The 25026-nt window shown below is 46.0% G+C and overlaps 1 protein-coding gene across 1 annotated transcript in view; it reads right to left on the bottom strand.

Moving 5' to 3' along the window:
* LMCD1 (LIM and cysteine rich domains 1) overlaps positions 1–24635 on the bottom strand; it is a 58190-nt gene extending 33555 nt beyond the window's left edge. The window contains exon 1 of the mRNA XM_061197174.1: positions 24490–24635. Coding sequence (XP_061053157.1) covers positions 24490–24531 — 42 coding nt within the window. The 5' untranslated portion in view covers positions 24532–24635. The remainder of the gene's footprint in view (positions 1–24489) is intronic.
* Positions 24636–25026: the final 391 nt, after the last annotated feature.

The raw sequence follows: 25026 nt of genomic DNA, 5'->3' as shown, positions 1-25026 counted from the left end.
CATTTTATAGTTGCACAAGAATCATGCTTTTACCTTTTGAAAACTGTATCTTAACACCCTCACATGCCCTCCTGACTATCCATGGGTTTGCTTTCTGAGCTGGGGTGTTCTGAACTGACACTAAATTCTCTTCCAAGCCAAGTATTCCGACTTGTCTTTTACAGGTAAACTCTATAAGCATACCTGTGTTACTGGTCAATGTGCTTTGTTACTTAAAAACGTCCCTTTTCCCCCCGGGGTCCCAGGAGAGAAGGTGTAGAGACAATGGAGATGGGTGGGGGAGGGGTGAAGTTATGAGAAGGTCCAGAAGAGAACTGAGATCATATACAGAAAAATGATCCCGAAATTACCTGACTACCCTCAACAGCCCCAAAATAAAAACAGCTCGACAGTCCACAAAGTGATTTCACTTCACAAAAGCATTCTCTTCCTTAACGATGATGACAACCCTGTGAGGTGTAGTCATTATTCCCAGTCAACAGGTGACGTAGGCCCGTGAGTCTGAGAGAGAAGCACCTTGCCTCTTCAGAATGGTCTGGACTGGAGCCCCTCTGGGAAGGGCGGTCTCCTTAGTCTGTCCTTACTTGTATTATAACTTTAAGCAAAACTCTTTTGTCTTTCCTAATGGTTATGATTGTTGCTAACATTGATTGAGTACATCTTAGGTGCGGGGTGTACACCAAGCATTTTCATAATATTTAATTTAAGCTTCTTGATGAACCCACCAGAGAGGCACTTCTAGTAACCTCATTTTCAGGTGAGGAAACAGGCCCAGAGAGGTTATGCTTCCGCTTCGAGATCCAACAGCCAGTAAGTGATGGAGCCCGGAAGTGAAACCAGGCACAGGTGTTGCTTCTTTGCTATGCTCTCATCTACTGTTCTGTGGCGCTTTCCGACACAGGTACAGCACTTTAGAGTTTACAAAGTGTATTCACATCCCTTATCTCACTTGCTTTTCACAACAACCCTAGGATGTCCATATCTTGCATTTGGATCAGGAGAAAAACAAGCTCACAGAACTGATAGGATACGATGCTCAGGACATGATTCACACTCATGTCTTTGGAATCTAGATCCTGTGACTTCTTACCACACTGGGCATCTCCAGACCCCAGACAGCCTCCCACGAGCCTAGCCTTGACTCGGGGCCTCGGGCCACTTGGGTCCAAGGGGGTGGGCAGCGTTTCTGGGAGGTCCTGGAAGGGTTAGGGGCAAGGGCAGTAGGACAAGGTCATGATCACCTTGGTTCCAGGATTTCTACCAATTAACCCTGTTCTGCCAAATAAAGTGTAGATGTTGAAGGCAACAGACAGGCTTCAGTGGGAGAGGTGGCAGCCAGAGGAGACAGAGAATCAGAACCACGGGCAGTGCCTATGGGAGAGAAAGCCAGGCCCTGGCTTCACCTAGTTTATCTGCCCTGCCCTGGAAGCCTGAAATGACTACTGGTGACGAATGCATAGGACCAGGCCAGGGAGCTGGCACTCACTGAAACTCTGACTGAAGTTTACATTTTAATTTAACCCATGCACTATAGGCAATGTTAAGAAACCTTTTCTAGATATTTTGGGGCCCGTACACTGACTTCTGTAATAACTCACATAAATATACAATTACAAATGCAATCCATGCCAGGAAGGAGAAAAGGCATGTGCCATGAGATTGTACTTGAGTAGGAGGATTTGACCTAGTCTGTGTGTGTGTGTGTGTGTGTGTGTGTGTGTGTGTGTGTGTGAAGCAGCGCTTCTCAAGTTAATCGACACTCTGATTAGCATACAGATCACCTGGGATCTGGCTAGTGTGCAGATTCTAGTCTAGCAAGTCTGGGGGACCACACTTTGAGTAGCCAGGGACTCCATCAGTGGTTCCCAGACTTGTCTGCCCATTAGAATCACCTGGGGATCTTTTCGCACTTCCAAAGCCTAGGCTGAATCCCAGGGCAGTTTAGCTCCTATCTCTGGGGATGGACCACGGGCTGTAGGCATTTGGGGAAGTTCCCCAGGGGATTTTAATGTGCAGACAAGTTTGGGAACATCGAGGCCTCACCACTGGGCCCTCAGCTGTCCAACGTGGGCTTGAAGGCTCTCAGCTCCTTGGCTTAATGTCTCCCCCTCCCATACTCCACTCGCAGACCACCCCCCCCATGTGAGTTTTTACAGGCCGCCTGAATTTTGCTATTGTCCTTGCATTTTGGTCCCATCTGCCCTGGCACAGGCCTGCCTCACAGGCTTCCTTGCCAGATGCAGTAACTTTCTTAACAGCGAGGCAGAAAGGAAACCACACCCTTCCTCTTCCTTTAAATTTCACTGGCTGCCTGAAGCCCCTCGGGGGCTCTCACGGATCCTGAGACCCTCTACCAGGCCTGAGGTCAGGGGTGGTCCTCCCCCTGCCCACCCGGGGCCAAAGCAGGGGCTGAGGGGTGGTGCCAGACGGAGGAGCCCAACCTGGCTATGGCTTCAGGTCTTGGCCAAGAGAACCCTGTTTCCCCAAATAGGAGAGGAAAGACTGGGATGTGTAGCCCAGACCCTGGCGGGTTCTGTCTTTTATTCCCTCCGCCTTAAGAGGACTGGCTCAGAACATGGTAGCAACAGACAAGAGTGTGCAGAAGCGAATGCTGGCAGTCTCTCCCCTTTGCCAAATTTCCATCCTGCGCCGTCTGACCCACGCTCTCTATGATGACGTGTAAGTCAGCCACGGAGACAGGTTTGGATAAAGTGCCCCCTAAAACCACAGCGAGTCCCAGAAGCAGTGGCAACATCCTTGTCTACATTAGAGGTCATATCTGGGGGCAGAGTGTGTGTGTGTGTGTGTGTGTGTGTGCGTGTGTGTGTGTGTGCGTGTGTGTGTGTGTACGTGTACGTGTGTGTCCAAATCTACTGTTTCTCCCCCACGTTTGCTCCTTGGGAATTTCTCTTCCTCTGTCTGGACAAGCACGGATGTGAAGAAATCTCTCCAATTAGGAAAAGAGACTCTCTTTTCGTAAATTGTGCAATGAGGATAAAAATGCACAGACTAAACAAATTCAGATGAGCCCTACTGATCTAGTGCTTAGAATTCTGTGCATGGAAAACTGTTTCTTTTTACTTTCTGGTTTTAAAGACCAATCCTATTTCAAGTGACAGAAAAGGAAAACATTGGGTGGGCGACGAACGGATTGCAGAAGTGGCTGAGTTGCTAGTATTTTAGGGTAAAGACTCAATTATTTTTCCTATTACATGTGTGTGTTGAAATTTATCCCATGGACTGGCTGTGGTTGGCAGAGTTAGTCTGATGGATTTAGCTCAGGATGTTAGGAGAGTCTGGTGTCCCAAAGAAAGTTGTTAACAAATGCCCAACAAGAGTACTTTTCACTCCTGTGAGAAATGATGTTTCATCTGGGTTTTGTTTTGGTTTTGTCCATCAAGATAGTTTGTACAGGTTCAGCTCTAGGAGAATTTGGGTTTGGGATAAAATATACCATGTTCTCCTTTGCTGTCCTTTTTTTTTTTTTAAGTTGAATATAGTTCCCTGTGCTATACAGTAGGACCTTGTTGTTTATCTATTTTATATACAGTAGTTTGTACCTGCTAATCCCAAACTCCTAATTTATCCCCCCCACCCCCTTCCCCTTTGGTAATCCCAAGTTTGTTTTCTATATCTGTGACTCTATTTCTGTTTTGTAAATAAGTTCCTTTGCATCATTCTTTTTTAGATTCCACATATAAGTGATATCATATGATTTGTCTTTCTCTTTCGGACTTGCTTCACTTCATATGATAATCTCTAGGTCCATTCATGTTGCCGCACATGGCATTATTTCATTCTTTTTTATGGCTGAGTAGTATTCCATTGCATATATGTACCACATCTTCTTTATCCATTCATCTGTCAATGGACACCTAGGTTGCTTCCGTGTCTCGGCTATTGTAAATAGCGCTGCTATAAACATTGGGGTGCATTAATTTTTTGAATTAGAGTTTTCTCTGGATATGTCCCCAGGAACTGTCCCCTGTCTCTCAATACCTCATGTTTAACAGGTAAAATTAAGTTAAAATCAGGGTGGCCAGGAAGGAGCATGGAATTCACGGATGCTCTAGAGCACGTGAAAGGTGAACAGGAAGCATGGTGGGCCCAGACCCTTTGTGGGGTGAGGGGCCTGCTGCTCCTGTATCTCCCACACCAGCTGTCCCTAAAGTGGGTCCCAATCATCTGCTCAGCCTCCTCAGCTCCAGGAAAGTTCTAGAAACCACCATCCAGTTCCTCTTCTCGCTTCCTTGATTTTCCTAGACTAGGTCCCCTCCCCCCTGCCCCCTTAAGTTCCTGACCGCCATATACGACCGTTTACGGAACATTTGTAATAGTTGTAATCACTTATTTGGTTCTGTTCCCCTCCGGGGGAGGAAATGATTGGAGATCCCCATGGTTCGCACCATGTGTGAACAAAAAGGGTTAATCTGGCTATGAAAACCAAGTAGGAAAACAAATCCATATGTGGACAGGGAGATATAAAATGAAAGCCTTCTCTGTTTAAGACCCTGCTTTTGCCTCCCCTCCCCCAGCCCTTGTCAGACAAACCTCACTGATTTGAGGCTGGTTCCAGAAAAGCACGAATGCCCAGACCCCCTGCCTTTGGGGTGGCTGGTTCTAAAACCTCACTCCACCCCCAGAGCTGACCCCATGCTCAACCGGCTGCATCCTGGAAGTTTCCCCCCGATGAAAAACGAATTATTGCCATCGTGATTGCCTCAGCTATCTGGCCTGCTTGGCTGAGTCTATTAGTAATGTCTGCCTTGTACCACATCATCACTTGGCAGGACGGTGCGGACACCGAATGCTCAGGCAGCCACGATAGGGGATTATCTACCCCTTTTTTCTTTGCCTTCTTTCTGTCTTTTCGATAAATTGACTCTTCTGTGTTTTTAGCACTTTCATCAAAAAATAATCCAAGAGGCGACAAGACTCAAATCAGTGCATTTTTCAAGGGTTGGCAGCTCATGGAAAGGCCTGACAGGAAGGCTGTTTGGACTGAAGAGCTGTAGCAATTCTATGAACCAGTTGGAGTGGCAGGGCTCCTCTCTCAGCTGGCACCGCCAGAGCCCTTGCAAGGGAGCAGCCTTGAAATATTCACAGAGTATCTTTTATTACCTTTCACAGGTGATGGGGCTGGGGTCACTTCGAAAAAAGAGCAGTACTGAGTGGGGCAAAAAAGTCCCATATCCTAAATTGAGCCACTGACGGCTGGGGGCTGGATCTGTGGGACAGCTATGGAAAATCTAGGGAGTTGTCAGCCCCGGCCCAGTACTCTGACTCCTTTGTTTAACATTCTAGTGGCAGGGCGGAAAGCAAACCAGCCTCTTGGGCTGCCAGCTTCTTGCTGATAGGGGATGTTTACGTGTGGTTGTATCCAAAGCAGGTCCACAAATCTTCTGTATGAGGGACCCTGCTGGACTCAGGTGATAGGATTTTTAGGACTGAACTCTTATTTCCCTTTGACTCTAGCTCCCTTTGAACCAACTGCAGACGCTGCCCGGGGTACCGTGCATAGCACATCGCCAAGCACAGACAGATCAAACCAGCCCAGGGGGCAAAACCCTTCTCTCCCGTTTTTGAGAATCGCCCGTTTCTAGAAAAGCCTGCCCATGATCTGAACATGTCGCTGGCTGCTTACTTAGTCAATGTGAGGAGAGGTCCTCCTGCCTCTCGCGCCGCCTGCCCACCCCCCCCCACCCTCCCCCCAGACTGTTTATGGACCTTTTGAGACCCTCAGCTTCCCAGAGCATGCGCACTGTTTCTTCAGCTGTGAAAGGGATTTGCACAGGGCAGGAGCTGACCTGGCATTTCTTGCCTAACTTAAGTGTTTCCAGAGGCTCCGACACAATCTTTTTTTCCTTGGAGTTGTCTTTTTTCTTTCTTAGATAGGCCCTGCCAGCTTTTGGGGAGATGTAAGTAAAGCCACCAGCCTCGCTCAGAGCCAGAAGTTATCCAGTCCTCCTGGGAATCTTATTTACAGGTTTACGAAGTAGCTCGGAGGAGTTGAGATAAAAGAAAAGAAAGTCCTTGCAGGGAGTCTTTACCGCCCCCCACCCCTTTCCCAAATGAGAGCAAGCTTGGTGCCCCCAGGTTACCCTCGGAAGTGAAAATCTCACTAGCTGCGGGGTTCTTAGGTTTGGACCCTTAATAGACTCCTCCTCAAGTATAAAACTGTAAGCTTGAGGCTGGCAATATTTACTCATTCTGTCTCCCCAGTTTTACTACGACTCTCCTGATTTTAGAGGCCTGATGTCTTAAGAACAGCTTCCTATAAGGATGTAATTTGGGGTGTGTGGTCGTGTGCATCTGAATTCTGAACTTGCAGCATCACTGAGCTTTCCAAGGATAACACACTGTTACTGGTGTTTTGGAAATGGGGGCGGGGCACTTAGCAAACCAAATTGGAGAATTTTTTATCTTGCCTATCTGAATCTTAATATCTTAAAAGGAAATGTGCGTGTAAATGTACAGCACTGTTATTAAATGTCTGAAGGCTTTGCTTATATAAATGATTCCTGCTGGGAATCTCATGGTTAACGTATAGGACAAGGGAAGCATTGAGACACACGTTTCCTTCAGCCGACACTGGTGCCTTGAAGGAAAAAAGCACTTGTGTTTTTGGGCGGTGTTTTTCATGAGACATTTTTTTGGTTTAAATCAAGTATCCTTCTTATAAATGACTTCTCTCTTCTCTCTTTATTGCTGTTAAAACTAACATTAAATACACTTTCAAATATTTTATCCTTTCCTTGATTTTCCCCCTACATAAAGCACTAGTTGTCCATACTCTATAGAGTTGAATTCAGCGTTTATGAAAACCTGACCCAAGAAAATCACTGATTCTTAGAAAGGGAAACACCTTAGAGAGGATTTAGGCCAAGTTTTTCATTTTTATGAAACAGAAGTTAGCAGATGGTCATTCACTTTGCCACTTTTCAAGGTCCCACCTTTGAAGCTCATGGAACACAATGAATATGTAAAATCAGAGATACTGAAGCCAAGTTCCTTTCCAGAAAATTATCTCTGGAGTAAATTTAGAATTATTCATTTAACCATATGCCCTAGAAAAGATGCCAAATTCCTCTATACCTCTAAGCCAGCCCATATGCAGTTCCCTCTGCTTGGACCATCTTCCTCATCTCTCTCCCTTCACCTAACACACTCCTGTTCGTCCTTTAGGTACCCCTATCACAGGGTCTTAGAAAAGCCTGTATCTTGTACTTCTTTGTGGTACCCATCACGATTGTAATTATTTAATCATGGATATAACTCTTTAATGTCATTCTTTCCTGCTGGGCCGTAAGTTCTATGGGGGCAGGGTCCCTGTGTGTCTAGTTCATTTCTCTATCACCAGTGCCTAAGGCAGTGCCTTGCACATAGTAGCTCCTCAATAAACATGGGTTTCAATAGCTTCCTTGGTAACGCTTTCAGTTTTGCCTTAGAGCAATGCTTCTTGGTGCCGTAAAAGCTAACACTTAATAGAGATCTTCCATTTGAGGCGGCTGTCTGCAGGACAAGTTGGAAGAAGATCCACCCTGGTTTCCTGTGGTTTCCAGAATTCTAGCCTCCCCTGGTCACCCAACCCGCCTGGGCAGCCCTTCTCTGCTCCCCTCACTTGCTCCCCTCCCCCCTCCAAGGTTCCAGCCCTGGCTCTGGTCTCCCCTTAGTTCTCAGGATGCTTCTCTCTTATGCATCAATCTGCTCAAACGGCTTCAACTCTTCCCTCCAGCTCTTGGCATCATTTCCAGGAGTGTGTTCAGCTCCTGCAAACTCTCTGTGGATAGACTGATGGAATTGCCAACTCACCTCCTTTGCCACCCAGACCCACTGGTTCTCCCACGTTTATGGAATCCCTGCTCATCCGGTCATCTGGACCTGCGGTCTGAACCCTAGTCAACTGCTGGAAGAAATGCTCTTCTTCCCGGGCGGAGGCTGGCTTTTCCTCCTTGAGGGGCCCATTTCTAGTTTGTGTCACCCCTTCTGTAGTGGACCCCAGAAGGTAGGAGATGTTGCCCTGATGGGAGGATCAGTTTCTGAACCTTCTGGAAGGGGACTCACTAGAAGGAGAGAGAGTCGGACTTCTCTAGAGAAACTCAGAATGGAGCAAACGCAGGCTTGTCCATGAAATAGAATATATACAAGCACGGGGAACTTGTGAAAACTCAGGCCAATCGGGAGAGTCATCAAGTTCTGCAGACTTTCCTTGGCCTTTCTGGCCTTGGCCCATTGCTTCGGAATAGCCCTTCATCTGCCCTTGACATGATGCGCCGGCGGAGTGCTGGCGGAGCACCATGCATGTTGGAGTTGACCCTGAACTCTGGCTGCTTTTTTCACTGCCTGTGTGACCATGGCGAGCAGTTCCTGCTCTCTGAACCTCGATTTTTTATTATTTTTTTAAAAATTTTATTTATTTATTTATGTTCGGCTGTGTTGGGTCTTCATTTCTGTCCCTCGCCGCGAGGGCTTTCTCTAGTCGCGGCGAGCGGGGGCCACCCTTCATCGCGGTGCGCGGGCCTCTCACTATCGCGGCCTCTCTTGTTGCGGAGCACAGGCTCCGGACGCGCAGGCTCAGTCGTTGTGGCTCACGGGCCCAGTCGCTCTGCGGCATGTGGGATCTTCCCAGACCAGGGCTCGAACCCGTGTCCCCTGCATTGGCAGGCAGACTCTCAACCACTGCGCCACCAGGGAAGCCCAACCTCGATTTTTTAAATGCATCATCTTGAAAATGGATAATTCCTACCAGCGTCATGGGGTTGTTGTGAGAATCCAATGTGGTAATTTATATAAGAGATATTGAAAATTGGAAAGTGCTGTAGAGATCAGGTATTATCAAGTATTAGGTGATTATGAAGCCCTATGTTCCTTCTTCCTAAATCCTATCCTCAGTATACCATCTGTGTGGTTGTTTACTTATAATTTTTCTTCAAACAGATCACTTTTAAAAAACCTATTTCTTAAAAAAAAACCTTTATCCCTAAAATGTATAAAAATAGGAATTAAGCCACAGACATAGAAAACAAATTTATGGTTACCAAAGGGGAAGGGTGGGGGGGAGGGATAAATTAGTAGTTTGGGATTAACAGATATATACTACTGTATATATATACTGTATATAAAAGAGGTAAACAACAAGGACCTACTGTATACAGAAATATTCAATACAGAAAACTATATTCAATATCTTATAATAACCTATAATAGAAAAGAATCTGAAAAAGAATATATATCTACACACACGTGTGTGTGTGTGTATAACTGAATCACTTTGCTGTACACCCGAAACTAATACATTACAAATCAACTATGCTTCAATAAAAAGTTGTTTGTTTTGAAAAAAATAGGAGGTAGCCATAAAAAATACAATAAATATGAAACAACAACATTAAATTCTAGCTAATACTCTTGCCGTTTTAAAGCTCTGAACCTGAGGACCGCTCTCCATCTGTTCAAAGTGACACTGGGCAAGGGATCCAGGTGTTAAAGCCATTTTAGCACCAGGTGCAGACTTCCTCCTGGATATAATCCAAAGGATGAAAGAACTGAAAAGGGAGACAAATTCTGACTAATGTGATTCAACATTGTTAATGCATGTCTGGGTACCAACTGAATTCATCTGTGACCAACAAGTTCATGGCCCATCGTTCTGGAACCCTGTAAACATGTTCGGTATAGATGAGAAATGGTTTAGAGGGAAGAGGGGGAGCTGAACATTTAATTCATGTTCATCACATTAGCTATGTCACTGTGGCAATTTACTTCATCCCTCTGAACCTTAGTTTACCCATCTGTAAAATAGGATTTGTGTAAAGATTAGGAAGAAACTATGTAGCACAATGCCTGGCACATAGCCTGTGCTTGATAAGTGCAGTTAATATGCCAAGTGCAAGGGCAAGGCTTCTGTTTTTGCCCCTCATACCGAGAGCAGAACTGGTTCAAGTTTCTGGTGATTTGGTTCCGAGGAGTATGGAATGACTAATAAAAGTGAGGAGAAAATTTGGGGCCATTTTTCTACTCGCAGAGTAAAGAGGAGAATTAAAGTGATTAACTGGACCATTCAGATTTTCAAAAGATGGGAAAAATAGCAGCCAACAAAGCAATTTCACCCAGCAGAGCTTTGAATAGGCTTATCTACTCTTTCAAAAAAGTGTTCACGGTCAGCACAGTGTCAAAGGCTGGGCTAAAATTGTAAAGTACCGAGAGGTGTTGATATTACGCATTTTTAAAGAAGGGAATGCCAACTCTGAGCCTTCAGGATGAGAAGAAATATGATGGGTCCAGGGCCTTCTCAGAATTTCTTGCACTTCATAGAGCATGTGCTTGGCAGTGATTCTGCCACTTTCCTGAGTTTGCTAACGTGGCTGAGGGAAGGCAAAACTCTTAAAATCCACACAGATGGAACTTTTCCACTGGCTCTATTTGGGTATAAATATTCATTAAGGACTAGAAACTTAAAGTAGATATCGGTCTGAGCTATGAGTGGTTTGGACTAAATTTCAGCCAATTTTCAGTCGTCCCTCTGGATCTTATCTCTCAGGAGGGCCAACCCTTCTGAGGTTCGGCTGCTGTTGTTTAGAGGTCCCAGCCAACTTCCTCCCCAGACCAGAGAAATCACTGGAGTTTGTTCTCAAGAGACTTCCAGCCAGAAACAGGGGGCCTCCAGGTTCAGATGAAGGTTTGAGTTTGTTGTCTGAAGGAAGGAAACAAATGAAGGCTTGGCTCATCTGCCATCTTAAAGTCCATCCTTTTATAGATGAGTTCGAAGGAGGAGAATAAAACTTGGGACCAGACTTCAAAAGTTCCGAGTCTGCTTTGCAACGGTGCCTTCCCCATCCCCCTCACTTTCGTTTCTTTTTCATCTTAAGATCCTTCCTAAATACTCCCAAGGAGTCTTCCTCCCACTCATCTGGCCCCGTTCCCATCATCTTGACAGTTCTGATCGTGGCCCACGAATCAGAAGGTTTTAGATTACGCAACGTGTATGGGGCTGTGAAAGAGGTTAATAGTCTCACCTACTCTATTCCATGTCTGTCTGTGTCCTCTGACCCCATCTTCTCTCTCTCCCTCTCTATCCTCTCAGGATTCCTTGTCTCTGTCAGGAAGGAGAACCAACTTGCTCTCACTTCTTTCGATACCTTTCCTTCTCTCTCCTGTATCCTGATTCCGTCCCATTTCCTTTTCTGTCCATAATATTACTGAGCCCTTACTGTATGCCAGCCTTTCCGGGGTGACACAAAGGAGAATTAAGGCATGGTCCCTGCCCTCAAGGAGCTTACTCATGGAGGATGTAGGGGCAAAAAAGATGTTACGGGACAGGAGTTAAGCGGGTGGGACAGTGATAGCATGTGTACCAGGACCATTTGGGAAACTAAACGTCCATTCAGTAGGAGAGCAAATCCATGCTGGGAGTTCAGAGGAGAGAGAACTTTATCTGCACTGCAGGCTTCATGGAGGAAGGCACTGAGGAATGGATGGGACTTTGGCCCATGGAGAAGAAGGCCTTTTAGTATGCAAGTGAGGAAGAACAAGCGTTTTCAGGGAAAAAGTGACAGATCAGGTTGGGAGAAACAGAATGTTGTAGTGATGGATAAGGCTGAACAGGGCCCCATCACGTAGAAACGGTAATGCCAGACTAAAGTCACTGGAGAGATTCTAAAGTGTCCTAGTGGCAGCTCCCTGGGACAAAGCTGTCTGTTAAAGTGGTACCTCCCCGGGGCTGAAGCAAGAACTCAGCCCTCAACCTCTTTGTCCCCACATCCTTCTGCTTGAATATGCAACCCATTCCAATTATTTGTCAAATATCGTCTTGATTATTTTCTAACAGTGCTTCAAGGTAAAATTTACATGCAGTAAAAATTCAGAAATCCCAAGTATTCACTTGACTACTTTATATGTATATCCCCTGGGACCACCATCCAGATAAAGAACACTTCCTGTGCTCCAGAAAGTTCCCTCATGCCCCTTTCTAGTCAATAACAACCTCTTCTTAGCCACTATTCTGACTTCCGTCACTGTAGATGGGTTATGCCTGTTTTTGAATCTCACATAAATGGAATTAGACAGTAGGTCGTCTTTTGAGTGTGACTTCTTCTGTCCAACTTACTTAAGATTACCCGTGTTGATGCATATATTAGTAGTTTTTTTAATACTAAGTAGTTTTCTGTTGTGTAGATGTAAAATAATTTATTTATTCATTCTCCTGTTGATGAAGGTATGAATTATTTCCAGAGTTTGGCTATTATGAATAAAACTCCTCCAACTACTCTTGTCCAAGTTTTTTGGTAGACATCTGCGCTCCTTTCTCATGGATATAGACCCTGCTGGGTCGCAGGGTAGGTGTATGTTCAATCCTATTAGAGGTTACCGAACAGTTTTCCAAAGTGGGTGTGTCATTTTACATTCTCCCTGGCAATGTATGTGAGTTTAGCTGCTCCACGTCCTTATCAACACTTGCTCTTGTCAGTGTTTAATTTCATCATTCTGTAGGGTGTATAATGCTATCTCATTGTGCCTTTAATTTGTATTTCTCTGATGAGTAATGAGGTTGAACACCTTTTCCTACGCTTATTAGCCATTTAGACATCTTTTTTTGTGACATGCCTATTGAAGTCTTCACCTATTAAAAAAAATGGATTGCTTTTTCAAAATGATTGATTTATAGAGGTTATTTATCTATTTGGGGTTACAATCCTTTGTCAGATATATGTACTATGAATATTTTCTCTCTCTGGGTTGTCTTTCGATTTCTTAGTGGTATCTTTTAATGAAATCGAGTTAATTTTGATGACCAGCTTTCATATTTATTTACTGAGCATTCCCTCCAGACGCAAGAGTCATAAGGATATAAAACTTAGACTACTTTCTTACTGTTCTAGCATTCCATATAGTAATAAGCTATGACAACTTTGCAAATCATCTTTAAAAGCTTTTCAGAAAGATATTACCCTATTTACCAAGGTTTTCTTCTTTACCTTCATAGCTGCCTCTGATTTCCTATTACCCGCCCACCCCCCCCTTACTTTTGATTAATCAGGTGCTTTGCATGTGGAACAGTGCTGATTTTTCATGAGTGTTTATGATATGGGTTTGGAGTTCTTCCCTTAGTGATTTAAAATTTCCTGTTTCCTCTCACTTGACATGTCTTTCCACTTAAAAAAAAAGAACTCTCTTCCAAGGAACGGGATAGTTTGGTGGCACAGAAGTGGCCTTCCCTATTGGGTGAGGATGGAAGTACCTACCTGGAGGCGGTGACACACGTCCCAAAACTGATGCCAAAACAAAAAGTGGGGGCTGTCTGTGGGCCATGTCACTCAGTTAAAAGCATATTCTAGGCCTCCCAGCAGGTAGGAAGTAACCCAGGAAATAGATGCTCTGACCTCAGTCTTGACCAATGTGTAGGACTTGGTCGGTGAACCAGAATCAGAATGTTAGAAAAACGTGGCCATTGCATCCTTGAACTAAGGAACTGAGGAAACAGAGAGGACCAATGGGGAGTGGCGGGAAGTTGCAGAGAGAGAGATTTTAGCTCAGAATAAGAAAGAGCTGTCTAATAATTAAAGGGGTTCAAAAAACCAGATCTCTTGATGAGGTTTCAGTGCTTGTCAGTGGTTCTTACAGCATCTGGCCCCCTGGTTCATCTCCCATTTAAGGTTTTGGATAGGCTACTTGGACAAAATAGTTTTTAAGTCCTTCTGAACCTGAGATGCTAAGACACCCTGAATTCTAATCCTAGCTCTTCTACTAATTACCTCTGTGACCTTGAGCACATCACCTAACCTGCTGGATCTCTCTCCTTGTTTGTTAACAAGGAAGTTGACCCAGGGAACCTGTAAGGCCCGTTCTACCTCTTAAAAATTAATTCTAATTGCTGAAATATACAGTATAATAATTATTCAAATAAGGATATGATGATTTCCCTTGTGATGGTCTCAGCCCTGGGCTGGGTCCAAGGAAGGGTACAGGGTGGTGACAAGAGCCGTTCTAATTAGCGTGAATCTTAGTATAAGGTGTGTTTTCTCCACAGGCTGTTTGGGCCTGTTGGCTGTGAATGAGGACAGACTTGAGGAAACACAACTTTTCCATCAAACCTCACCTCTTTGTCAGATCCTTGCAAACACAGGGATGGTCCCCAGAATTTTATTTTCCAGATAATTGGCAGGGAATCATCTGGGATTTTTATCCCCTCTCTGTGTAACGTACCACAAGCAACTGAAAAAATCAACTGACAACAATCATCCCAGTGGCATTTTGATATCCAAACCATATGGTTTTCATTTTGAGGCATCACCTGCTCAAAAACATGGCAAGAAGAGACCCACAGTCTCAGACCAAGTCAGAAATCTGAAGAACGGTGCAAAAGGAATTGTTTTGATGCAAGAGTCTGGATCTCGTTACTCAAGTCTCCATATTTCAAAAGGCTGATTTTCCTCCTCACAGTTTATCAAGGAATCCTCTGTAGGATTTCTTTTCCTCTAATTACCATTTAAATGACTTGAGAATTAGGAGGTGAATAAAACTTGGGGTGGACACACCATCCTACGGTCCTCTGAATTGTGTTTTCACATGCTGCTCACAAGGACAGCGTGCTGAATTTTGCAGAGGGTGTGTGTGTGTCTGTCTGTCTGTCTGTGTCTCTGTGTGTTCCTTTCTTTCCATATATGTTGCATATCCTCAGTTAACTTTTTTTTTTTCCCTTTGATCACAACACAAATCTACATCTTCCTGCAAAAATTCAAACTGACTGGGGGTGAGCTTGCTGAAACTCCTTTGCTGAGCTTAGGAGTTTTAAGCATGCTAGCTGGCAGGCTCTGCTATCCTATCACCCCCAAGGGTTTTGGTTGAGAGGCGAGAGGAACAAGTTCTCATACGAGAACGTTACAAGACATGCCTGATGGATGGATGGATACGTAGGAATGTATTTCTCTGTAGTTCAAGATGGATGATAGTCCCCAAATTAGAAGTCAGATGAGATGGAGAATATGCGTCTCAGACTTGGAACGCATAAAACTGGCCTGTGACCCGATCCTAATACTCATTCATCCTTGTCTTTCAACACTCAGCTCAGATGCCGTCTCCTCGGTAAGCTTTCCCTGACCTCCCCAGGTGAGGTTAAGTACTTCCTCTTCTGATCTCCCTCACTCCCTCGATTGCACCTCTGATCAAGGCCTTTGGCACCGCTTTGGTTCTCTTCTGGCCAAACTGGCTGTTCTGTCTCTCAAACCATCAGCCTCTGGGATTTCTTTCCTTTTTACTTCTCCGCTTCCCAGCTCAGTCCCTGGCTTATGATAATTACATGGAATACGTGTTTGCACAGAATAAATTCTTAAAGTCAGCCAAATCAGAGGTGGGTAATAAGTGTCATCAAAATAATGTTTTCATTCTCTTTACCATTTCACTCTTATTGGCTCTTTCAGTAGTGATGATAATTCTTGTGTAACACACATTCATTTGTTGTCAAATACTGTGTTAAGAACTTAATAGATTATTGTTGTGATGACAATTTTTAGGCCCACTTTATAGATGAAGAAACTGAGGCTCAGAGGTAATGTGATTTATCCAAATAGGAAACACGTGGCAGAGCTGGGATTTGAACCCAGTTTGTCCATTCTAAGGACCTCAGATCTCAATCCACTATGGTTGTGTGTGTGCATGTGTGTTTATATATGCATACATGTGTATATTTGTGCACGCGTGTGTGTAGAATACTGTTAAAGCTTTATGTCGACAGAAGTCTTAATCTATTTGAGCCCTTTTGACTGTCTGATATGGAAGTGTCCCTTCTCTGAACCATGTTTTAAATGCACAAATTAAAATATGTAGGATTACAAAGGAAATGAATATTACTGAAATAATATCAATATATAAAAACAAATCTGTAATTTAGTAACATACGGGCCTTTGTTAAATTAATTAACAAGACCAGCCGTGGATTTAATTACTGTTATTTCAGAATAAGGACAAGCATGAGCGGTATGCCCGGCATTTCTCTTGGCTGTAATAGGATTATGAAAACATCAGATTTCCATCGGTATGAAGGGAACGGGGCCTATTTCCAGTTATCATTTTCTAACTTAAATGTCATATACAAAAAAAAAAAAAGGCATAGGGGATGCTAAACTGCCAGGGCTTTTGTCTTCATTTATAATGGAAGGAAATGCTATATTTCAGTTAGAGGTTGGGTATATAAGGATGCAATAGTTTTCTTAATTTACGTCCCTCAATTCTATCCACAGATCCCGGGTTAAAAACCTCTCCTCTATCTACTAACAAGATTAAAAACAAAATCTCCCTCCCAGACTTCCTCTAAAGTAAGCCTCAAATGCTGACTCCTCCCCCCATCAGAGCCAGCCCCCTTAACAAGGACACTGGTGGCCACAGGGCCAAAGCTGGGGTGGGGAGCACAGGTGTGCCTTGGCAGGTGGGTGGCTCTCCTCCAGGATGAGGGCAGGGCTGGGCTGCACGTTCCCTCCACCTCTTCCAGCCAGAGGATTAGCCAGGCCAGTCACCTTGGTGGGCAGCCTCGTGAATTGGTACGTGGAAGTGCCTCTTAGTCATATAGCCCAAATAGACGCTACCTTCTTAAGGCAGGTTTCTTATGGGGCATTAGTCAGCCCAGAGCTCTCACCCCATGCTCCTGCCCTTTGGTGCCTCTGACACCAGCACCAGGAAGGACAGAGCCTGGGCTGTTGAGCTGCCTGAGGACGTGGACTGAGCACAGACAACTGGTCTACCACCAGTTGCGAGGGGGCTGCCGGGGCCGCTGCTTACCGGTGGTACATGAGAGCTGCCAGTAGCCCCCTTGCCTCAGACTTCTCTTCACTCAATGCCCTGTTTAAAATGCAACAGCTGGGGGCAGAACTGTCATACTTATTTCACTGTTACACTGTAGAGATGACTGAGGTTGGGAGTGGCTCAGATGTGTGCAGTGCTGAAATCTGAGGGTAGACAGCAAAAGAGGAGGAAGAGGGGTGTGTGTGTGTGTGTGTGTGTGTGTTTGTGATGGGGGAGGTCAAGGAACACACAGAGTGAAAGAACACTGCCATTATTTGGTTCTTCTCTTACCGTCATGTAAAACACATTGCACTGGACTCAAGTTTACATGGCAGGAACCAAAACTTTCTTACTCATTGCCTTGTACTGAGCGCTCAGCACATAATAGGTACTAAATAAATATCTGCTAAACGAAGAAATGGGTGACTATTACCCTGTCTTATAAGCAAGACATCCGAGGCCTTGGCGAGGGTAAGTGCCTGGGTCAGATCACCCAGCTGGGGCCAACGAGTGGTCTCAGCAAAGGGGAGGGCTGCTTTTTGGAAGTGTGGCAACCACACACCCAAGGCAAATTGTTGCCATTGTCATGATTTTTGCAGATGATGTGACCAGAGTCTATTTATGGCCAGGTCTAAGTTTAGCTACAAAGAGAAGTTCCTGCAGTCTGATACCTTAGAAGCCACCTGTGACGTCAGTAAGCTGAACTTGGTCTGCCACGTTCTAGCACTTAACTACCTATGGGATTTCTGCACTGGGTTGATGAGAGGGCATACCAATAATAGCAGGAGGCAATATTATTTTCAGAACGTACTATGCATCCAGGCACTTTACCTGCTTTATCTCATTAGACTCCTTAAATATAGCACTACTATTAATTCCCTTTCTCAAATGAGGAACTAGAGGTCCAGAGAGGATAAGCAACTTGGTTGCAGACCTAGAAAATGTCAGAACTACGTGTCACATCTAGATCTCCATGCTTGCAAAGGCTGCATGTTTAGCCACTTCTCAAAATGGCCTCTGAACCATGTGGCCAAAACTACGTTCACAGCCAAAATGTTCACCTGACCTGCTGAGCTTTGAAGGTATGAGGGTGACATGAAATCAGGGTACCATGGCCATGGAAGTGACGGAAGAGAGAAGATACCCTTTTCTCCTTCATTCTTAAAAGATGCTGTGAGTCAGTGCATCTCTGCTATGTCACATGTAAATTTTGGATGTGACATTTTCCCCCCATGTCCCATCTGCCACATGAAGGGATTGACCAAGCAGATCACTAGATTTGTCTCAGCTCTTTTATATAATGATTCCGTCACATTTTCTCCAAAGATTAATTTTAAGGACCCCATGTTTTAAAATAGGAGGAGGAAAAAAAAATCAGTCCATACACATATCATGTGGATTTGAAACAGCCGCCATGGGCTGGACTGTGGCACTAACTTTGTCCTTCAAAAGAGTGACTTGCCAAATACAGCCCTTGGTTTCTTCTCCCTCGGCAATCTTATTTCCTTTTAAAGCATGTCCTGGTGGGGGCTTGGGCTGTTTTGCTTGGTCCTGATTCCCGTGTTATTGGGTAGACCGTGAGTCAGGCTGACCAGGCATGTAGAGATACACATTCCAGAGGCCAAGCTTATCCCCAGGATAGAATTTCCTGGAAGCTCTGGAACTTGGATCTCTAGGATTTTTTTTTTTTTGTCACGTATCATTGCTTCTTCAGTAATTTCTGGATAATATTGTATGATTCTTTGGATTGTCTCTCTACCAGCCTTCTCTCTAGACAGTTCTATCAGACTTCTAGAAACCCAGGAAGGGAGAAATCTAGAAAGTCCTTCTTCTCTACCTGGGAAATAGCTTTGACTTGGTGTGGGTGACGGTATACACCTGGTCATGGCCAAGAACTATCAGAGAGGCACAGATGCCTGGTAACCTCTGGCAAATGCTGGGCCATTCCTGAATCACACTATCAGTGTGTAGGAAGGCCTTGCTCTCTGTGTGAAGCCTGTAGTAATAATCCTAGTCCTTCACCACCAGATTTCTGCTTCTGATGAAAGCCTTCTGGTTTCTTCCTGCAGTGGAAAGAGCTTCAGTTTTGGAATCAGAGAAGACCGGGTATGAGTTCTTAACTTGTCATCATATGATCTTAGGCAAGTCATTTGAACTCTTAGTGTTAATTTACTCATGTGTAAAAAGGATATTAATATTTTTGCACAGTAGTCCTAAAGGCTAAGAGAGATAGGATGTGAGAAAACATCAAGCATCCTGAGTGTACTCAAAAGACATCTTCCCTTCCTTCCTTGTGCCTTTCCGCCAACTTGTCCATCCTAACAGAGAACAGATGAGTCTTCCTGCAGATCCTTAGGGGACAAGAGTCCAAATGTATGATGAAAGTAAGACCAGCACATCCTTTCTGAGAAAACATGTAAACACTTCTCATATAAAAGAGCAGACAGTGAACAACTGGATTTCCACATCAAATATTCAGGCTTAGATACCAAATACAAGTTTCCGCCACTAAAAGAGTCTTGGTCCACATAGGAGACCTGACTTCTTGTTTCACTCTTTCTAGAAGAGCTATCTAGACAGCATTTCTGGAGCATCTGCAGATCTGTGCCATGGATACATGCTCAGCTCCCAGAATGGGTTCAGGATAGCCCCAATGTTGCATGTGAAGTTAAGGAAATGGTTCGATCTTGAGGGTCTCCTGTACAAGTGGCTGGTGGCCCTGCACCTGGTGAAGTCACGGCAGCTGCCAGCCACATCCTCTTCCTATTAGCCAATGAAAGGGAAGAGGGGGATATTTCCAGACAAAGGCACTTAGAGAGCAGCAGCTGTCTCTTCTTTCTGGAGGTCCCGAAAAGCTGTTCCCCAATTCTGCTTTCAGTGGAACTGAGTTTTAGTCCTGTTTTCCCATAATCATTTGTTATTTGGGAGACAGTGTGGTATCCAGGAAAGGTCAGTGGACTGCAGGGGGAACGAAGTCCAGTTCTCATTCAAGGTCGGCCACTTCCTAGGAAAAGTGACCTATCCAAAGTCACCGGTAAGTGCTTGCAGTTACTGTAAAGACTCGACCCCCGCCCCAGCCAGAAAACTCGTCTTATGATACATATTTCAATGGTGTCGGATGAACACTGGGGAGATAAGAACTCCCAGGGTCTGTGCTTATCAGGACAGATTTCCACTTTATTATACAGACACTATTTTGAATGTGCAAGTTGGAAGGAAAGATTCTCCTTGCCAAAGTCAAATGGAATACCTCTTGTGGAGCCCAGTTGACCCTAGTGGGTGGGTTACAGGAGGAACTATTCCCTGCCTTCTCTGCTCCTGACTTACCCTCACCGGAAGTAGCAGGAGCAGGGGTGGGAAAGGAAGATGCACATGTGAGTCTGTGCACCTGTCCCTCCTTCCTGGTCCCCAGGCCTTTGCTGAATCTAGCCCATTCTTTTTCTCCCTCGTCACCTTTAGTCAGTTAACATGGAGAGAAGATCAAACTTCGGGAAGATCCGTAGGGGATACCATGGGATCCAGAGGGGAATACCAAAGTCATTTTTCCCCTGTCCTGCCTGTAGAACTGTTGGTAAGCCCTGGGCCGGGAGAAGGCCTTGGAGCTGAGATGGCTTAGAATAAAGCCGAGAGATGATCTGCGAGGTACCTTTCCCTGCCTTCCACCACCTCAGGGGGTGGATGCATTGGTGAAAGTCAGCTGTCAACCGCAACCCCATATATTCGGACGTGTCTACACAACGTGACAAGCATCTGCAAGTTACAAGCAGTGGCTTCAGCATCTGTTTGGGGAGATCTTTAAGAAGGACTTGGGTAATTTCTTTCTTTCTTTTCTTCTTTCTTTCTTTCTCTCTCTCTTTCTCTTTTTTTTTTTTTTTTTTTAAATATGGCTCTCTTTGGGCCAAGTTGCTTATACACCTATGGGCATGTATCCAATGGCTTGGCTATTAAAGTCTTTAAGTGACAGCTTAATATATTTCTAAGATGGAGGGAGCCAAGGCCAATTCTCGAGGAGCCGTGTTGATGTTGGATCGGCTCGCCCAGGCAGCGTGCCAGCAGTTTTGCACGCGGCAGGAACTGGAGGTGAAGGCAGGAAGGGCTGAGTACAGAGGGGAGGGCAGAGCTGGAGGACAGGAAAGCCAGGAGGGGCGTAATGTGGAGGAGGGTGGAGGGAGACGCCCAGCTGAACCTGGCAACGCACTAGGACGAACCATTCTTTCACGCTCCTCCGACGTGGTGCCGAGGGGTGAGAAATAGAACCTCCGGAGCCGGTCCACTGGCAGACTCACAGTCAGCAGTGAACGTGCTCTCTGATCTTTTTGTTCTAGTCCTTTCCAAACTCCTGCAAATGGCTCTTTGGCAGCCAAGGGGCCTGTATTCTTACAGAGCCTAATGGGCCCTGGCCCACCTTCTTAGCAATCTCAGAGAAGGGGCTTGACCTCTCTGGGTCTCAGTTTCCTAACCTCTAAAGTGAAAAAAGCTCCGTGTCTGCTTCCAGGCCTACCATTCCAGCACTCCAGAGTGAAATGCTCAGTGACTGATGGTCTCTGTTGTGTAAGCAGATTTTGTATCTGTTGGGCTAGAATGAAGACAGGGTCATCGGGCATTGTTCTAGGTTATCAAGGCTGAGCGGCTGGCTTTCGCTCAGCCGAATGAAAATTAGTTACTCGTCAGATGGGCCAGTCAGCCGAAGAAAAAAAAGCACGTCCTTCATTCACCAAAAGACTCCTTTCAGCAGTCACACACCCACTGAAATACACAACCACCACTGACAATAACAATGGCTAAATCTATTTGCGCTCATGTGCTGAGCCCTTTGTATGCATCAGCTCATTTCATGATCACGGACGGACCCCTTGGGAGGGAGATGCTTTTGGTGTCTCCCAATTTTCAGATGAGGACGCAGACTCAGAAGTTAATCAGCTTGCCCAAGAGCACACAGCTAGTAAGTGGTGGAGCTGGGATTTGAACCCAGATCTGGTTACAAGAATACTAACCGCTTACTAAACAAGAGAAGAACACATCCACAGTGGTGGTTGATTCCACCAAGAGAAATGGCATTTGGCCTTCCAGGCTTTTTGTTACCAGGGCATGGTGGCTAGTTCCTGATTCTCAGGGAAACTCTCCATGCTAGGAAACCTCTTTCCCAGTTGAAAAACAAATCGTGACTCAGGAGCCGCCAATGGGAGCATTCGACTCAGCACAGATGAGAGGACATAGGGAACTATTTCTATGCCCTGCCACGAACTATGGATGTGACCCACGGCCAGTCGCCCTGTCTGCCCGGAATTGGATAGATGGTCTCAAAGCCTACTCCAGGTTTGGGATTTTATGTTCTCTCTCTTGAAGACTTTTTTCTGACTTTCCAGCTGCTAGGGATTCCCTGCAGCGCCCATCCCTTTGGGGGCAGGGCAGTGGAGTCAGCTTGTAGGCCATTTGAAATCATTTCTCATTTTGTAAATAGGTCCCTTGAAGCTCTAAGGGTCCATGAAATTGTTTCAAAATGCCTAAGTGTGATTATGCCTCCTGAAGCCAGATGTTAGAAAACCCCCCACTGTTGCAGATTTTAAAAGTAAATTATGCAATAAAAGTTTTGCAGCATGCTGTTGATGTGACCCAGTGTTTAATCACCGCTGTACAGCTCAGCAAGTACAAGCTTACACAAAAGCAAGTGGAGCTTTCCCCCCATTCCCTTCCCTTCCCTTGACTTTCTGAGTTGATGACATGGGTTAATCAACCAAGTGGTGATCCTCCTCCACTGTCACAGTCCCAAGGGTAAAAAATATCCACCCTTTCATCTCTACCCACCACATTCTTTCGCTAAGCCTGTAATTGGATCTAAATGGAAAATAAACGCTTTGCAGGCCAAGGAAGTTGGCACTAGAGGGGGACAGGTAGGAGACTGTGTTCCACCTCTAATCCGGATAATCACACTCTCCCATGCAAAGGAAAATAAAAGCAAGCCTTCCTCCGAGTGGTGGCCGGGGCTGGTGCTGAGGAGGGGTGTTCCGTGTGTCCTGTTTCCCTTCACCCATTAGCCGTCCACTAGCTTGTAGTAAAACCACCCCGAACCATCTGGTTTTCCAGTGGACAGTGAGACGCTGCCCCTTTAGCTCTGAACTCTTTTACCTCGGCTGAATATGGGGAGGCAGTTCAGACACACAAATATGCCAGTTGCCGCCACAAGTTAGAAAACAATAACGCACAAATTGTACTGTCCGAGAACACCATGGTCTTAGCCCGTTCACTTGTAGTTGATTGAGTCCTGCTGTGCATGGCATGCTGCGTCAGGACAGAGATGAGCGAGAAAGGTTTGTCCTCAAGGAGTTTAGAAAGGTGGGTAGAGAAGTGAGAGCAGTGTGTGCCTGACTCACTAGTGGGTAGAAATTACCGGGTATCTTACCAAGGTCTAACATGCTGTGAGAATTCCAAAGGAGGAGAGATGACTGGATTCTGCAGATAGTCTGGCAAATGCAGTGGGGGCAGGTACATTCCAGAGAGATGCCCTGATGAAGTCTGCCCTGGTGTACACATTCAGAAGGGTCTGATGCCCTCTGTGTATGCGAGTCTGGGGCAGGCCAGCCATGCAGTGGCGTAGCTGTAAATCAGATGCGTGAATCCTGCACCTCTTAAGTGGCTGGCTTGCATTTTGATTCTGACATAGTTGTTTTTTTTTTTTTCCCTCTCATTCTACCCCTGCACCCACCCCACCCCCCCCACGCCTCCGGTAATGGCAGATGTCTAAAGAGGACTTTGCCCTGCAAGACCAAGTTCTCTTTGGGAGATGACCCTACAGGGTACCATCGCTGTTACTGCTTCTGTGAGGGAGGTGGGACCTATCATCCCCCCATGGGAAACAAGGGAACTGAGGCTCAGAAAAGGGACTCGGTCATTGTGATGCAGCTAAAAAGTGGCAGGGCTGGGGTTTCGATGCCTAAGGTTTTCCTTAGGCTCTGCTGCCTGCTGGGAGCAACTCTTTGTGACCCTGGGCCTCAGTTTCTCCACTGGTCTAGGCTGTCTCTCGGCTTCCTTCCAGCTCACAGGTCCTCTAAGCCTCCGGCCTGTGCCCCCTCCCAACTGCCTGCAGGTACGTAACTGGCGGTGGTTGGAGCTAGGGCACAGCTGCAGGCCCCGCAGGCAGTAATTCACCCGTGACCTTCTGGGCTCCCGGCCAGCCCTTCTTGAAAGGGAAACGTGCAGACCCTGGGGACAGAAATTAGTTCCCGTGTGCTGGAATTGCTGCCACTGCCAATATCACCAACTAAAGAAACTGGTTTCTCTCTCTCTCTGTGTGTGTGTGTGTGTGTGTGAGTCTGAAAAACACAAAACGCTAGGATGACAGCAAAAAGGGAGATTCCTTGTGAGTAAATATAACCCCCTCCCCAAACCTTCACCTCAATCACAGGAGGGGGAAGATAGGGTCTTTCCCCCGCTACAGACCGGAGAATTACCATTTCAGAAAAAGTTTTACCTTATTTAAATTTTAATTAGCATCATCAGAGAACTAAGATCCTTGGCAAAAACTTTACACGACGACCTTTAAGAGTAAAATTTGGGGTGTGTGCCTGTTAGCTCAAACATGTATTCCCAGCTTTTCTATTTTCTGTTAAGTCTCGGAATTTAATGAATTTCCTTCTCCTTACTTCTAGGTAAGGAGGAACACAGAGGAGAGGGAAACGGGGAAAGAAAGAATCTGGGTAAGTACAGATCGCAGCTCACCTTCTGAACTCCTGGGTTGAGGTCCTTGGCCACCTTTGCCATCCTCTTCTGGGGTGGACAGACAGCGCCTGGCTTCTCAGGCAGAGGCGCGAGGGCGCGCAGCGGGGACAGCGGTGGCTGAATGGCCAGGATCGCTGGCCCAGGGCGAGCTCTGCTCGCAGCCCGGCGCGGCGGGGCCCTTTAATTGGAGAGCGGGACTCCCTCTAAAACCTCGCCAGCCAATCGGCGCGGGCGCTCGCGCTTGGCCAGCCAATCCCAGCGCGCGGCTCCCCCCTCCCTTCGGTTGGTCTGGGCCCGGCCGGGAGGCTGCAGCGGAGTGAGCGCTGCCCTTACGTCAGTGCGGCCGCGGCCCCTGCCTGCCCGGGCGGCGCACATCTGTCCCTGAGCGGCAGGAATCCGTCCCCACGCCCTTCTCCTTTAAAGGACAATGGGCAGAGGGTGGGGCGGGCCGCCGGGCCCCGCGATCCATTCAGGTCAAAAGGGAGAGTGATCAAACAGCAAGGCTCGGGTATTTTTAGTGAGCTGGGTCCAAAAATA

This window comes from Eubalaena glacialis, chromosome 7, assembly GCF_028564815.1.
Source record: "Eubalaena glacialis isolate mEubGla1 chromosome 7, mEubGla1.1.hap2.+ XY, whole genome shotgun sequence".
In the NCBI taxonomy this organism is placed as follows: Eukaryota; Metazoa; Chordata; class Mammalia; order Artiodactyla; family Balaenidae; genus Eubalaena; species Eubalaena glacialis.
Note: the sequence above shows the minus strand (reverse complement) of the source record. Positions and strands in the feature narration are given on the sequence as shown.